This window comes from Lissotriton vulgaris, chromosome 11 (assembly GCF_964263255.1).
Source record: "Lissotriton vulgaris chromosome 11, aLisVul1.2, whole genome shotgun sequence".
NCBI lineage: Eukaryota > Metazoa > Chordata > Amphibia > Caudata > Salamandridae > Lissotriton > Lissotriton vulgaris.
In genome coordinates this window covers 1,052,494,564-1,052,510,676 of record NC_141699.1, presented here as the reverse complement: position 1 = coordinate 1,052,510,676, position 16,113 = coordinate 1,052,494,564, and the positions used below count along the sequence as shown (strand labels likewise).

The window sequence follows — 16,113 nt, the reverse complement described above, 5'->3', positions numbered from 1 at the left end:
GTACCACAACAGAGCCCATAGCACTCACAGTTACATGTCAGTGGATCTTAAACTGTGGTCCGTGGACCCCAGGGGGTCCGCGAGGCCTACTCAGGAGGTCCTCCACCATTTTACAAAATTAAAAAAAATATTAAAATGCATACATTAAAATTAATAAAGTGTATTTACAAATAAAGAAGCGGAATCTAAAATCTTTTTCCAATATTTAATTGTGAATTACACAAAATGTTTTAATTTTTGAGCATTTGTTTAGTGTATGTTTGTTTTTGTATTTTTGGGCATTGTTTTGAGGTCTAAATCACAGAAATTGATTAGGATGGGGCTCCAAAGATTCTAATAATGACTCAGTGGAGGTCTTTGCTGTAAGTCACTTCTTATTAAAGGTCTACTTACAGGCGTCAGATGTTTGTGACTCAGACCGATTAGGAGGCTTTTTATTATTCCTTTTTCATGGCATGATAGCATGTGCTGGGCACTTTGTTTGTCTGTTACAAGAGATAATGTAATACTGGTCAATTTTTTTTCAATGCACAAAGCCTTTTTACTATAAGAGAGAACATCATCTCTTGTGGTCTTTGAAACTGTTTTATGGAGGTTTTATATTTATACTGTATTTCATCTGGAACTTGTACAAGGGTATTTAAATTATTGATTACTATTTATATACCAGTAGATGGTTTGGGCAAAACCGAATAAAGTTTGATGGTGATGATGAATCAGTGGAGGTACCCAGATTCCAGTAATGATTCTTTGGGGCGCTACAGATCTCAAAAGGTTAAGAGCCACTTCACTAAGTAGACTAAGGCCTGCAGTGTCCAGAGCATTTGAAAAGCAAGAAACAGACTTTAAACATTGGTCCTCTGGGACACTTGGGCTCTGCTATTTTCTGTCTCAAGAAGAAAAAAATACTATCTGTTTGAGCCCTGCCAGAAATTTAACGAAATGTCAGATGATATCCCATGTGGGCAACAGGGAAGAAGTGAAAAGGTGGATATTTGTGTTTACCATTGCTGTCCTAGGGTATAGTATACTATTTTGTTTTGTATACTTCTAAAGTTTCCTTGTCAAGCGTTGTGCTTGATAGTTTATTTCATAGCATATTAATAGATAAATATCATGTTGTCTGCAGATTTCTGTTATTTCTTGGCCTGTAAGCTTCTACTTATAAATTAATAAGCACAGGACTTGATTTCACGTGTATTTAGCCACACACCGAGTTACCTAGGCCACACCTCTTCTGGAGGTTTCTTACACATGTTTCTTGGGCCACACCCATTTTAGATCCTCCATCCATATTTTACATCCCAGTTAAACGTATACCCACTCATTTGAAACATAAACTATAAAAACAAGTAGTCAAGTCAAGTCAAGTGATTTATATAGCGCGCTACATACCCAGAGGGTCTCAAGGCTTAAATAAGCCACTCACACCAAAGTGACTCAGGGGTGAAATTTTCCTAATGGGGAATGTTCGCTCAATGAATCCCAACCTTAGGCCAATGTTTGCACAAAACACCACTGACCTAAGGAATACGCAAACGTTGAACTATACAAATATCTAGTGATGTATCATCAAATAACAGAAACCTATATATAGAATGGCTAATACCTTTGTAACTATAACAAATGTATTGAATATTTCATACTTACCAAGACTTAGTAGAAAATCTAGCCACTAAACTATTGTCCCACACAAGTATCACCTGTGTACATTCATAGGTGGAATATGCTGCTGTTGGTGAATAATAGGGTCAAATACCTATAAATTACCCTGGCTAGATAATCATGTATTAGTAATAACATCATATTTATTTATTTGGACATTTGTAATCGCGTACGACTCACTTCTGGAAGAGTAAATCAGCGCTGCGCTGCTCAAAAGCCGATAAAACATTCTAAAAGAGCCAAGTCTTCAAACATTTCTTGCAGGAGGCGAAGCCTGAGCAAAAGTGAAAACTAAGTAGGAGTTTGCTCCAGTGGTAAGGGGCTGTGTAAGAGAAATATCTGACCCCATATCTTAACATATGGATGTTCGGGATCACCAGAAGTGCCTTATCTGAAGATCTTAAACATCTAGGAGGCAGGTAGTGGTATAATTAAGTGGACAAATAAGCAGGAAGAGACTTGTGGAGTGCGTTATGTGACAGACAACATACTTTGCAAATTACACGCTTTTTAATCGGCAGCCGGTGAAGCTTCCTTAGAATTGGGGGGGAGGGCGAACAAGAAGGAAGATTACATATTAGCCGTGCAGCAATATTCTTAACCACCTGCAGTCTGGACACCAAGGTGTCATTTACTGACATCAACAAAGTGTTCCCATGGTGAAGACAGCTGGTGATAAGGGCCTGGACAAAAGTCTTCCTGATAGTCTCTGGAAGCCGCGGGAGAGCTTCTTTTACGAGCCTCATGGTGGCAAAACAGAGGCGACAGGTGGCATTAACATGGTCTCTCATAGAAAGAGATTGGTCTAGCTTCAGTCCTAGGAGAGGAAGCGGTACCAAGTTCTGAAGGTCACCAATCAGTTGACCATATCTTGGTCGCTTTGCCAAATAACATGATCAATGTCTTGTCACTGTTTAACTGAAGACAGTTGTTACTCATCTAGTCAGGGATTTCCCTCTTGCAATTACACATTTGCCATTCACCTCTTCTGGGCTAAAGGAAATATGAAGTTGAGTGTCAACAGCACACAACATGATCCCCACACCACATAGGTACCTAACCTCTGTAACAGCAACAACACACACTGTTCAACTTAGCACCTATCTCCACATCATTGTGATAAACAAGCAAATATATTATTAAGCCTCTATATCCCTCCATTTTCAAGATCACATAAAGATGAAATCTTCCTGCTACATGTTTTGTAATGCATTACAATGCTCAAATGGGTCAACTTGGTGTGAATGAGTGGCATAACACAACATTTATTGTAATTCATTCATAACCAGGACGTCAAGAAGATCCCATAGAATCTCAGGAATTACTTACCATTGTCCCACCATGTAGTTAACAGTCTTAAGCCCATCATGTTACAAATTGTCTTGCATGAGGGAAAAACAAGGAAAATCAAGACTTAAGCCCATCGGTGGATTTGTGGAATTGTTGAGTAAATGTTACCAGTGTTACCAACTGACATTAAAAATACAAGGCACTGTTTAGAAAGACACTGATTGAGCTCCTATCTTCCCCACCTCTCTTGCACTAACTAAAGGCTAGATTTGGATCTTGGCAGGTGGGTAAATTCGTCACAAAGTGACGCATGTCCCGTCTGCCGTATTGCAAGTGCCATAGGATACAATGCACTTGTAATATGGTGGCTGGATATCCATAACATTTGTGATGGAGTTTCGATCTACCAAAATATACATCAGGCCAACGGTTTGGTGCTGATCCAGTTGTGGAGCCTGTCTTTAGTGGGCCAACCCTTGAATTTTTGGCACTGCTACTGCCTCTTAATATAGCTCCTGCACACTTCAACACACCTATGTTCCCAGCACTCTCACTATGTGTTATCCTAATCATGTCATGCTGTTTTTGACACTTGGGTTCTGCTCTTGCCTTATTACCCTGTTGTTGTTTCCTAATTTAGAACGTAATAATCACAATTGCCATTTGCATTGTTTTATGAGACCTATCTGTCTGACTAGAAAGGATAGAATTGGCTTTAAGATGTACAGTGTTACAAAATAAGGGTTAACCCAATAGCACTGGGACCTGGGTAATCAATGTTGTATATAAAGTGGTCCCAGTTGGAACAACATTCTAAACGCACATAACAATTATAAACAGTACAAATGTTTCAAAAATCAATTTTTTGAGACAGAATAGTATGAGTGATGTTATTTAATATACATCCTCAAATGCAAATCAGTTGTCAGAGTAATCAACAAATGGTAGACATATAGTCTCAGTGCCAAAAGGAGAAAAGGGACAGGTGAGGGAAGGGACCGTGATTAGGATAGTGTGGAAATAGAAACAAATTATAGAAACAGTTCTGAAATTCGGATTCGGACGCTTAGGAACATCGGAGCCGGCATTAAATGCCTACGCGCCGACTAGTTGCGGCCTAACAGATACCCCCGAAGCCTTTCCTGACATCGACCTTCCTCGAAGTTAAGCCCATGAAGCTTGGGCCAGCAGATGAATTATAGGTTCATACGCTCTCCCTCTTCATCCGAGCCTCCTGGCCCACCTCCCATAACAGACGGTGCCACACGACATTGCTGTGGCTTTTAGGTGCCCTTCTTCACCATCCCATCCCCCACTTGTCCTGAAGATGACCCCGCAGTAGGGCAGGATCTAGCCTACACCTTTTGGGGTCAAAACGTCGACATACCTTCCTCGTCCTACCCTCCTGACAACAGAACATTTAGTGGCTGTGTTATTATGCTTTTGGGATAGGATCATCCAATGTATAATTCATTCCTATGACGATGTATATATGTCAATGTGGTAGTGAACTTTGAATGTATATAAGACCACTTGTTATTGTTTCTATAATTTGTTTCTATTTCCACACTATCCTAATCATGGTCCATTCCCTCACCTGTTCCTTTTCTCCTTTTGGCACTGAGACTATATGTCTACCATTTGTTGATTACTCTGACAATTAATTTGCATTTGAGGATGTATATTAAATAACATCACTCATACTATTCTGTCTCAAAAAATTGATTTTTGAAACATTTGTACTGTTTATAATTGTTATGTGCGTTTAGAATGTTGTTCCAACTGGGACCACTTTATATACAACTTTAAGATGTACAGGGCAGAAACTTGTGGTAGGGTAAACACAAGAAAACTGGTTCACTCGAATTTCACCAACCTTTATTTGTGCTCACAAATGAGCTACATTCAGTTTGGGGAGCCCAAAATCTAAAACAGTACTTTATGCACTAATAACATGGTATAGTATTCCTATATACAGATGTGGAATAAATTGTGCAGGGGCACATCATATGACAAAGAAATTATCAGTATATGAAGCTGACATAAAATTTGAAATGGTCTCTTTATTTTTATATAAAAAACATGAGGTCAATTCTCTTATGTAAGATTACTGACAAGGCCAGAGTAATGGTCAGAAAAGTATGTAAATGCGGATGGTGTGTATTTTATACTTTCCAAAACCTTATTAATGTTAAGCGACATGCAATGACAGTTTCAATGGAAAAGGATGTAGAGTAATATCATACTACACATCAGCTGCAAAGGGTAAATTAACTGAATAGCAAATATTCTGCAAACTTTGGTGTTGCATCCTCAGGACTATTTCACTCAGTGCTGGATGTAGGACTGCAGAAGAAATCCTTTTGAGTTTGAACTATTCAAGCTCAGATACAGATAGCTAGATTTTCTACCTATAACCGAACAGCTTCTATCTACTGTCTTGCGTCCTCAAATTGCATGCTAAAATTGCATGCTATCTAAAAAAAAATCTGCTAAATCTCTAAAATCTTGCATGAAAAATCGACCTTTACTGAAAGAGATTCTTATTCTCGCTTCTCTTTTTTTCTTTTAGATCACCTTCTCTGTCCCTTCGATTCTCAACATCATTACATCCCTGACGTTTTAGAACCATGACCCACTTTTTATAACAGCAAACTGTCTAAGTCCACCTATCTTTTATGAGGCAGGTGTTTAGTTAATGTAACGAAAGCATCGCGTGGTACTGCGCTGTCATTTACATACAGCACATTTTCCATTGAAATGGCCACTAAATTTGCCCAGACAAATAGTTTTACTGATAAAACTACATTGCACACAAATAACAATGTGTGAAAATTGGGGTTCAATCAATATTTATCATTTGTGCATCCCCAAGTGAAGTGTCTTGATTTGCTTGGATCCTATTAAAATATTTGTTTCCATCCCACTGCAGTTGTTTCTGCTTTGCTAACAGCTGAATGTGTACGTTTCATTTACAGCTATTCACATTTTGTTGTATGTTACAGAAATTGGTATTTTACAGGCTTTCATGTTAAAATCTGTCCCCCAACAAGATTGACACAGGATTGATTTTACTTATCTTTCTCTAACTGCAAAGTGAGAAGAGTTTGTAAACACCAATCCCCATGTTAAAAATCTTCAATGTGTCTGAAGTCATAGCCTGTCCTCTGTCTTTGAAGGGAAGCAAACGTGACAAGATAAATACAGAACTTAAAAGTATCTTTATTTATTGCTTGCAGTTTCATGCCCCAAAGATCAGCTCCCAACCCAGACCATCGGTTTGGGAAACACTGCTCTGCATGCCTCCTTTCTCTGAACACAACCTACTCTGTTGCATGCATGTTTTGTCTCAAGCTATATTATTCTATTTCTGCAAACTGCCCACAACTCATTGCAAGAAGACAAACTCTCCTCCTCTAAAATATTTCCCTGCAATCTATAAATACCTAACCTCCTCTAGCACATCTAATAATCACACCAAACTTGTGCATGATCACAACTTCTATTAACTTAATCCACCAAAAAGAAACTTAAGTGAATGTATGAAAATGGTTTGATTGGGCACAAAAGACTAACAATAGCAAACAATAACCAATAGTAATGGACTAACCACTAATCTTGAGTTTCCGGAGCAGTGTACTGCCCATCGTAAAGCTCTTCAACGCCTTGTGAGGGGTAGTAAGTGCTATATAAATCCTATTAAAATTATTTACAAATTGTATGCAACTTGTTGGCTCCCCTTTGTATCTAATTTGTCCTAAACAGCAGAAATGTAAACAGAATTATGAATTGTTCATCACTTTTGGATTGCTGCAACAATAGGGGTGTCTGGCACCCTGTTATTTGACAAAGAGTATTGAGTCTTAGGCTTTCTTCTGACAATTGATTGTTTTTAGGTGCATTACTCTGTGTGGGTACAATAAAGCAAAACAAAACCATATATATGATGATATGTGTTGTTTTGATGTTAAATGTTCATCTCAAAATCTTAGCTTCCTCTTATGGCACTAATTGTAACAGTTTGTAGCTAGTATGTGGCCTATGCAAGTCCTTGCATGGTAGACTACTCCCAAGGAATGATATAGTTATGATCAGTGCTTGAAATGGAAAAATAGAAGTGCTTGTTTCTAAGAAGTGCTGGTACTCTCCAATTAAATGTATTAAGTCACTCTTGAGAAGTGCAGGTACTCTCCCTCTCAAAATAAAAAAGGTGCCTGTACTCCATAGAGTCCTGGCCCATTTAAAAAGGACTGGTTACGATGATCTCACACTGTAATGTAGATATTGAAACAAGCACTGACAAAGCCAATAGGTCTGCCCTTGGAATGCTGGTGCAGAGTGCTCCGCTTCTCCATGAAGTTAGCTAATAATGTTGTCACATGGGCAGTTCACAATGTTCAGTATGATAACATGGGTTCAAAGTCTTGCTTCACTTGGTGCTCTGGTACTAACGTCGCCACTTAGTCTGTCTGGGGGACTCTGGTGAGCTTGACCCGTTACCCAACCTTGCCTATGGCCATATTGTTTATGTAACTACGCTGTGCTTAGAAAACAACCTGTAGGTGGCACTTGGTTTAAGTCCTCAGACTGTGTTGAATTTTAATTACTAAAAAAATCTGATATGCACAATTAAAACTGGGTTAGATTTTTGGTGTGCATTTTATGCATGCATTTGAAAGTAAATTAACAGAAAATGAACAAATATGAAAAGGGAGACTTATATCTGCTAAGCCTCCATGTGCATCTACTTAAAGTTTGGATTGATGGCTCTGGTATGCTGTGTTTGATTTACTATTTTTTAATCTTATAAAGTGGGATTCATGGGTCTGAAATACTAAGGTTTGTGGAAGGAAGGAAGGAAGGAGGGAGGAAGGAGGGAGGAAGGAAGGAAGGAAGGAAGGAAGGAAGGAAGGAAGGAAGGAAGGAAGGAAGGAAGGAAGGAAGGAAGGAAGGAAGGGATGGAAGGAGGGAGGGAGGAAGGAAGGAAGGAAGGAAGAAAGGAAGGAAGATTTCTAAAGCAACAGTTATAACCTGACCTGGAGTCAAATTTTAGACCCGCAAATCTTAGTTTTTTTAATATTGTGAAAATATTTTATGAATTAAAGTTGATCTGCAAATTTGAATACACAAATTGTGCAATAATACACAGTAAATTGGCATCACAGTTTTTACATTAGTACTAGCTTACCAAAATGACACTCCTGAATGTGCTAAAATTTGAAATAGTACCAAATGTAAACACAGCACTTCTTTAAATGTGGCAGAATACTAGAGGGATGTGTGGAAGAGTTTAATGATCTTCTACTTAACTTACCGCAGTACATTCCAGTGACCAGTCTTCCTGCTATAACAAGTGCATGTGCTTGGCCGTAAGGAGCCAGTCCCATCAGGAGAGCTCCTATCAGTGACAGGATGTTTACCACTATCATGGCTTTAATTCTAGAATACAAAATGAAATGCAAACAAATTAAGAGAGTAAATGAGGAACACTGAACTTCACTATGCACAGAGAAAATATGAAATTCCTAGTGCCTTTGAACTATTTCAAAAAGTGCTTTAATATGACTCTGCTGCTATGAAATTAAAGATTTCTATAATACACAATACAAATTTTTTAGGCATCAAAAACGTTCAAATTATATTGTATCAAGCTACTTAAAACGGGGGGCGTAGCCGGGCCAGCAATGGAGTAGGAGGAGCTCCAGTGCTGTTCTCACCTAATTACCCTCACCATCTTCATTTGTCTTGGGCGCCAGGGACGGGCACTTGCTGGAGTGACAGTTCTTTCCTCCTGGAGTCAGAGGGCCACTGTTGGTGAGGCCTGGACATTGTGAACTAAACCCATGAGGAGCAGATCTGTCTTGGATCCATTCAACTTCAACCTGCTCCAACTCTTCTATAGTGCAACTTCCTTCAGTCCTCTTGGCAGGTTTTAAAAATCATGATTGGCATCATTAAGCCAGAGATACATTTGTGGCCTTGGGTACGCGACTCACCGGAATGTCTGTGACGTGGGCACCACCCATGATGGTGCTGAGACCAAGAAGTGTTTGCCTGAGCTTCTGGAAATGCAAGGTGGTAGTGCAAAGCCGCCCTGTGGTGAAGGGGTGCCCCCGGACTACACTAAGTGCCCTCCAAGGACAGCCCTGTCTATTGGGCAGTAGTTAACTGTTAGCTGCCCCTTGATCAGGGTGCTGTGTAGGACCTGCAGGACCCAGGCAGGCAAGCCTTTCCTCAAGCTACAGGATAGGGTGCTGCACAGTGAGGAAAAAAGAGCACATGGTGGTTTGTCCGTATGGTGCCCTGGCACCCACCACCCCCATTTTCGGGAAGAAGATACGTACTCCTAAGATATGATGGGTGAATATTAAGCTGGTTCACAAATTACAAAGCCAGCGTAATTGGTTTGTACTTCGGGAGGAACAGCATGAGGGGGAAGTAAATGAGAGCATGAGGGCCTAAACTTGTGAAAGCAGACAGTGACGGAGATTACACATATTTTGGACTGCTTCAAAAAGGAGAATTTATTTTGGAAGAACGTCAAAGGTGTAGAGTATAGCAAGAGGTGGACAGAGAGCAGTTGCAGGGGGTAATACGATGTTGTGGCCATAACGGTTAAGCCAAAAGTACCATGGGGCAGGAGTCCGGCGGAGCACTGCGTTCGTAGAGACAGTTTTAGTGTGTCACATCAAGAGGTTTAACGCAATCCTACGTGCAATATAAGGCTAAATGTCTTCTCTGGAGCACAAGATAGACTCAGTTGCAATGGAAGTCACCCTGCTGAGAACAGATCACAAGAAATTATCCAGTAGAGTAACAGAGAATTAATCCGCATTGGTCTAGATACGCCCTACAGTGAACAAACTGCAAGAACAGGTGAAGAACCTAAAAGGGTGGTGGCACTACTGCAACATAGAGCCAAGGATGCTCAAGGCATTCTAGGAGTAACAAGATTCACTTGGTGGGCATACCCGAGAGGCAAGAAGGATAGAGTGCCAAATTATTTTGCGAAACCTGGCCTAATGAAAATGTATATGCAGGATCACTGCTCCCATTTTTGGTGGTGGCGAGGGCACCCTCCGGCCCAGGCAAATCTCCGATATCCAATGTAACTTGGCTCTTGAACTTTGCGGACAGGTGCCACATCCTGTGTCAAGCTCATGAGCATAGCCCCTGGGCAAGTGATAATGCCAAGGTCCTTGTTTTTCAGGACATCAAAGTGCAGGGGATTGTTGCAATAGAGTAGACATTATTTGCTACAATTTCTTGTAGGATAACATTTCTGTAGTCAAGTTTGGTATATGATTGATCTCACACTATGTTTATGATGTTTTTGTTCAAGACAGATCAGAATTTGTTTAAATAGCTGGAGGAAATACAAAAAGCAGAACTAACTGTGGACACTTTAGGTCTCAAAATGAGACCAACATTTTCTGGGAACAAAGTTGATTGCATGTGGCAGGATATTGCGAACAAAGCCCATGATCAGCATCTCTGTTTTGCATCCGTTCATCTTCAACCTGCTACAATATTTTATAGTGCAACTTCCTCTAGTCCCCTTTATATATTTTAAAACTCACGATTAGCACCAGAAATCCACAGATACATCTGGATGTTATCAAGTTAAGAGTGCAGGAGTGAGGCTATTAGGGTGCCTTAAAGGGTGCAAAGCTTTAACTTTGATGTAACTAGCAAGAGTTCATGAAGTTTGACCACATGTGTATGGTCAGTCAAAAGTTTCTTAAACCACCTTATTGCAGATTCCAAAATGAAGACCACTTCATCAAATATAATCTATAGATCAAGGAGGAGGAGGACTGATAGATCACCTTAGTCAGCAGTGATTACCCTCATGAAGCAGTGGCCCCAGTACCGTCTTGTTGAGGTAATGAGCCCTGAATCCTGAGTGATGAAAGACTAAAAGCAGCTCCAAGTAAAAAAAAAAACACTCAAGCTGGGCAGCTATAACTCTCTCCAAAATTCAAGAATTGCTTTCTAGATGAATGAATCAATATAAGCGTGGCACTTATAGTTTCCCTAGTCTGTGGTGATCCACTGATGATTCTGCTTTATGCTACATATATTGTCAACTTGCTTCTACTTCAGAGATACAACTCACCGTAATATTTTTGCCAACAACTTTACATGGTAGGGACACATTGTCAACTGTAATGTAATTTGCTATGGAGTGGTAACATTTATGTAATTATGTAATAAGCATCTCTTAAAACAAACACATATTCAGTAGGACATTCAACAAGAACAGTATCTTAGTGTAACGGATTCTCAAATCTCAATATGTCCTCAGTTCAGTCTTAATGTCCTTTATTCAAGTAGTGGAAAGTAGCTCACTAATACCTTCCTAATTTATCTGCAAGCCATCCAACAAAGAATGAGGAAACCATTCCTCCAACAGAGAAAATGGACACGGACAGGGACCAGTATGTCGTGACGGAGGGCAACAATTCTTCTTCCTCAGTCGCATTAGTATTGATGCTCCTTTCGAGCTGCTCCACTTCACCACCCCTCAGAATACGGTCGTAATGTTTCTCTATTATCTGGAAAAGAAAGAAACGATTGAGGTCCCATTTTGAAATCAAAACAATTTTTCACTTTAAAGACCATCTGCCTGTAGACTGATTAATCAAAAGCTTGGAGCAGTAACTCTGATTGAACACTGAATCATAGCTTCAAACAGCCAGTCTGTCTTTCACTAATGGTCCATTCCCAGTAAAAAGGTAGGTTCACACTGGCACTGGAAGCAACACATTTGATGCAATACAGTGGACTGCACCTGTGCCTATCATCTACACTTAAGTGTGGACCCTGGTGAGGACAGTGACAGTGCTCTGTATGTGTAATAGAGTCCCTGTTGTTAAAACTAAGCGCTAAATCAGAGAATGCACAATTGGCTTTATATTTCTAATTGAAATATGTGCAGAACATTGACTACACTCATTTTTCACGTAGAGTCAACGACTAATAGAACTCCTAAGCAAATCTTTGAATTGTTGTAGCCCAATCTCTGTGTGATTGCTTTCACTCTTCAATCAATAAAGGTTTGTGGAGTTAGTTTTCCCATCAGATAAAACTTTAGGCTACAAGTTTTGCACACTATTTATTCTGGTGAAGCCCCTTAGGATGGATTCCAAGCAGTTACCGTATTGAAATGTTGTATATATTTGTAATTGTGTTCAAAGTATTTAGCTATCTGTGAATCTGCTCTGCTCTGCTCTGTTATTTTCCACCGTAGCACCGGGACACATCTGCGGAGGTAGCAGTGCGCTTTCTAAATGTCTCATTATTATTATTGGGTGTTGCTGGGTTCTAGGTTCTTAACCAACTACTTCTCATTGGTGTCGTTGGCTGGAAGCTCAGCCTTGGACTGCTACACCTCGCTATCCTGAGAGTCAGGTGGTAAAAGTGGTACTCGGTCCCCAGTTTGGGGGTCTGTGGTATTTATCCCCCAGGATGCCAGAGTTAGAATGCCTCAGTGATACAATTAGCACCCAACACCTCTAAATACCCTAAAATTCCTTAAACTACATTTCTTTCAGTGTGCAATGTGGTTTGTAGTGCTAGTACATGGGACATTCCATGACCAGCCAATAAGGACTTTACCCATGTTAGCTTGGAGAGTTTTAAAGATTAGACTAAGGGCCTTATTACAAGTCCTTATTACAAGTTTGGCGGTCCTGTGGACTGACATATTGGAGGTGGCGGTGCAAGATCAGTGAGCTCAGCGGTCCAACCGCCGTTTTGCGAGTTGGGCGAATCAGCTCTGCGAAGTCTACCACTAGATCACCGAGACCTCCAGCATCCCTCCCTCCACCACCGCTGGGTTCGCTGTCAGGGAAAGCCAACTGCCGTAGGGTGGTAGATAGGGGAGCTGCACCACCGTCCGTATTACAAGTTGCCTGTACAACGAGCGAACCACGGCGATCTAACCGCATTCTTCAAGGTGGCCGTGAAAAAGGATTTGGGGTGCGAACTCACCCCTTTCTTCTTCTTCTCCCAGGCAGATTCCAATGTGGATCCCTTTCTCCTGGTCCCGCCTTCACAGGAGGATCTTCATACCGAGGATTATGACCCCGTCTGCAGCGATCTACAGGTGAGTCCTTTGAAACTATATACCCATTCCCAGGACTGCCCACATATGGGCTGAACCATGGAAATGGGAATATGATATTTTTCCACATATATCATGCATATGTGTGCATCTGACACAACAGAAGTTGAAATGCACACACAGGCATCAATATATTTATGAAATGTACTCACCACTGCTGCAAGATCCCCACCTCCACACCGCTGGCCCCGTGGTCAACTCGTAAAATCACCGTTAGCTACTGGTGGACACGGTCTTACGACGGTCAGACTGTCAAACTAGTAATAAGGGCCTAAGTTACTTAAGTGAGCCTGGGGTAATGTTTGTATTTGGTAAATGGTTAATTTGATAAGGTTGATGATATTATAGTTGAGCTGAGTCAATGATGATACCTTTGATTAACTTGAAATAACATTGCTGAAGCATTTCACTAATTGAACTCTCTAGCAGCCAGTATGGGGGTGAGCAGTTTTGTATTAGGGAGCAATGCCAACAAAGAATGTTTTAACACTTTTGTGTTCAAGGTAATGGCAAAAACCTTCTTTACAGCTGGGTATGTCTTATGTCAGAACATGTTTTGGAATGTGGAGACTGTGAGCTACAAATAGGTGTCATCCACATGTTGACCCCACTATCAGATTGAAGTACTCTCTGCCGTGTTGCTCGAGATTGAGGACTTTGATTTCTTTTATGAAGATTGAAGACAGAGCTAAGTTGAACTCCCACTTGCTTCATACAGGAAGTGCCATAACTGGAGTTTTCTACTGGTCAGTAAAATCCAAAGTTGTTTGATCGTGTTGGATACACCGTATACCATCTGTAGATTCTTAGTCCATGCCCTGACAAAGTCTGTGGTTAATACCAATAGATGAAACATGTGTTGGCAAAAAACTGTGACTGCTGGTAACTTTGATGAAGAACTGAAGCACAACCAAATATTACAAGATATGGATTAAAGACCAAGTATGAACATTTAAGACAACCACTGTGTGAATTAATTGCTGTCATGGACTACGTGATTGTGGTTTAGGAAATTAATTTTGTATTACGTCTTATGTCAGAACATGTTTTGGAATATGGAGACTGTGAGCTACAAATAGGTGTCATCCACATGTTGGAGTGACTGGTACATCATATTATGTTGAGTTGTAATAGGGGTGGGGTTCGATGTGGCAGTTTGTAGCATTCTGGGCTGCCCAAAAGGGCATGCATTTTGTCAGGCACAGAGATGGTAAGCTAAAAAGAGCTAATGATTTAGATGCTGGTGTAGCTTGGGATGATAGTGCTAAGGTGAGGATGAGAGTGGTCTTGGGAGCACAGAATTCCTGCAGTTCTTCAAATTGAAAGTTGTCAAGCTAGATGTTCTGTATTAGTTGGTGTGTTATATATTAACATTTTTGGTATATTATTTGCTTGCATTAATACATATGCCGGCATGTCGCCTTTGTGCAATGTTCTACATCTTCGTATTTGTTTTCCTACCCTTCTTTGCAATATTCTCAGTTTTTCCAGGAGGCATGACTTTGTTATTGTTTTCCTGTTGCTGAGTCATGTTTTTGCTGAACATATACTCTGTGCCACTGCACACTCATCCAATTGAACAATACATAAAGAGACAGAGAAGTACCTGCATTTTTCCATACCATCCTTTAAAAGCACTTCAACTGAGGTCACTTAATTGCAACTTAGGGCTAAGTTCAAAAACCACATTAAAAGGTGGGTAAAATAATAACTAGAGGTGAAAAGCAGCATATATCCATGTTACGCTTTTGCAGCATTTTTTGGCCAGATTACTCTGAAAACTAAAATAATGAAGTTGGCTTTTTAGGAGCTTTCAGGGTCTATTCACATGCCACAGGGCATATTTACAAGGGCTTATCACGACAGGAGCGTCACTTTTTGTGAATTCCTTTGGCTATAAACCCTTTGCCTTATTCACGAGGCGGCGTTACGCTACATAACATGGTTTAATGCCTCCGTGTAAATAAGGCCCCCTTTCACACTACACTTAGCATGAAAGGAGCGGGCAATCGGTGTTGCGGTCGGTGTTCCGTCGTAACACCCATTGATTTTGACACTACGAAATGAGGAGAAATAATTTCTCCTCTCTTTTGTTGTTTCTATGTGTGCCGCATTGTGCAGCACCTATAGAACCAGCAAATCGCCATGAATGATTGTTTGTGTGCAGGAATGTGTCCCTTCCTGCACATAAACAATTCTATTCACAAATCTACGTTGCTCCTCCACATTTTCTATAATTTTCTGTGTAGAGATCAATGCCCCGACTGCAGAATTTCTGTACGTGTAAACAAATGTTTTAGTTTTAAATGGGGGAGGGACAAGGAAGAGTGACTGGAAAATGGGGAATACTTACTGTTGTTTAGGGAGAGATGTGCACCAACCTTCAAAAGAGTAAGCACATTGCTTTTCACAAACTGCACTTCTAAAGTTACCACAGGCATAAATGACCCAAAACAGTCATAAATGTACTCCAGCTCAGACCTGTAGTAAGTCCAGAATCACATATGGCCAACCCCTGGAACTGAAACAACTACTATAGAAATTTAGTATGGACTGAAACCACCACAGGAATACTGTTAAATAAAAATGTAACTCTTTAAAATATTAAAAAACATAAATAAATGTAATTAAATGCTCAAAACACCTAAACATAAAAGATATTTTAGTTGCTTTTAACATATAAGAAATAACCTTTTTAATGTAAATAATAATGTAATATTATGTTTTATTACAATTTAATTAAATTACTCTTTTAAATAATTCTTTACATCACTTTAATTCAATATTATTACATGATTTTTTTTATTTAGGTAGGAATTTGTTTGATAATTTAAACTCTGGAAAACATGTAATATAATGTAATATTTTTTTAAATTATTACATTTTAAAATTAAATTTCGAATTTCTTTTCATGCTTAATAAACATGTTTTACTCTTCTATATACTTCCCTAAAGGGAGAACCTTACAGCAACAGTAGCCAAGCCTCATTTCTTTTCAAATGATGGAAGCCTGAAGTTAATAAAAATCT

General features: G+C 39.8%; 1 protein-coding gene across 1 annotated transcript in view; it reads right to left on the bottom strand.

Moving 5' to 3' along the window:
• The window catches only part of SLC2A2 (solute carrier family 2 member 2), a 176,598-nt gene that overhangs the window by 112,647 nt on the left and 47,838 nt on the right, over nucleotides 1-16,113 (bottom strand). Inside the window, exons 3-4 of the mRNA XM_086944415.1 lie at nucleotides 11,314-11,513; nucleotides 8,270-8,394 (exon numbers count right to left, since the gene is read on the bottom strand). Coding sequence (XP_086800541.1) covers nucleotides 8,270-8,394; nucleotides 11,314-11,513 — 325 coding nt within the window. The remainder of the gene's footprint in view (nucleotides 1-8,269; nucleotides 8,395-11,313; nucleotides 11,514-16,113) is intronic.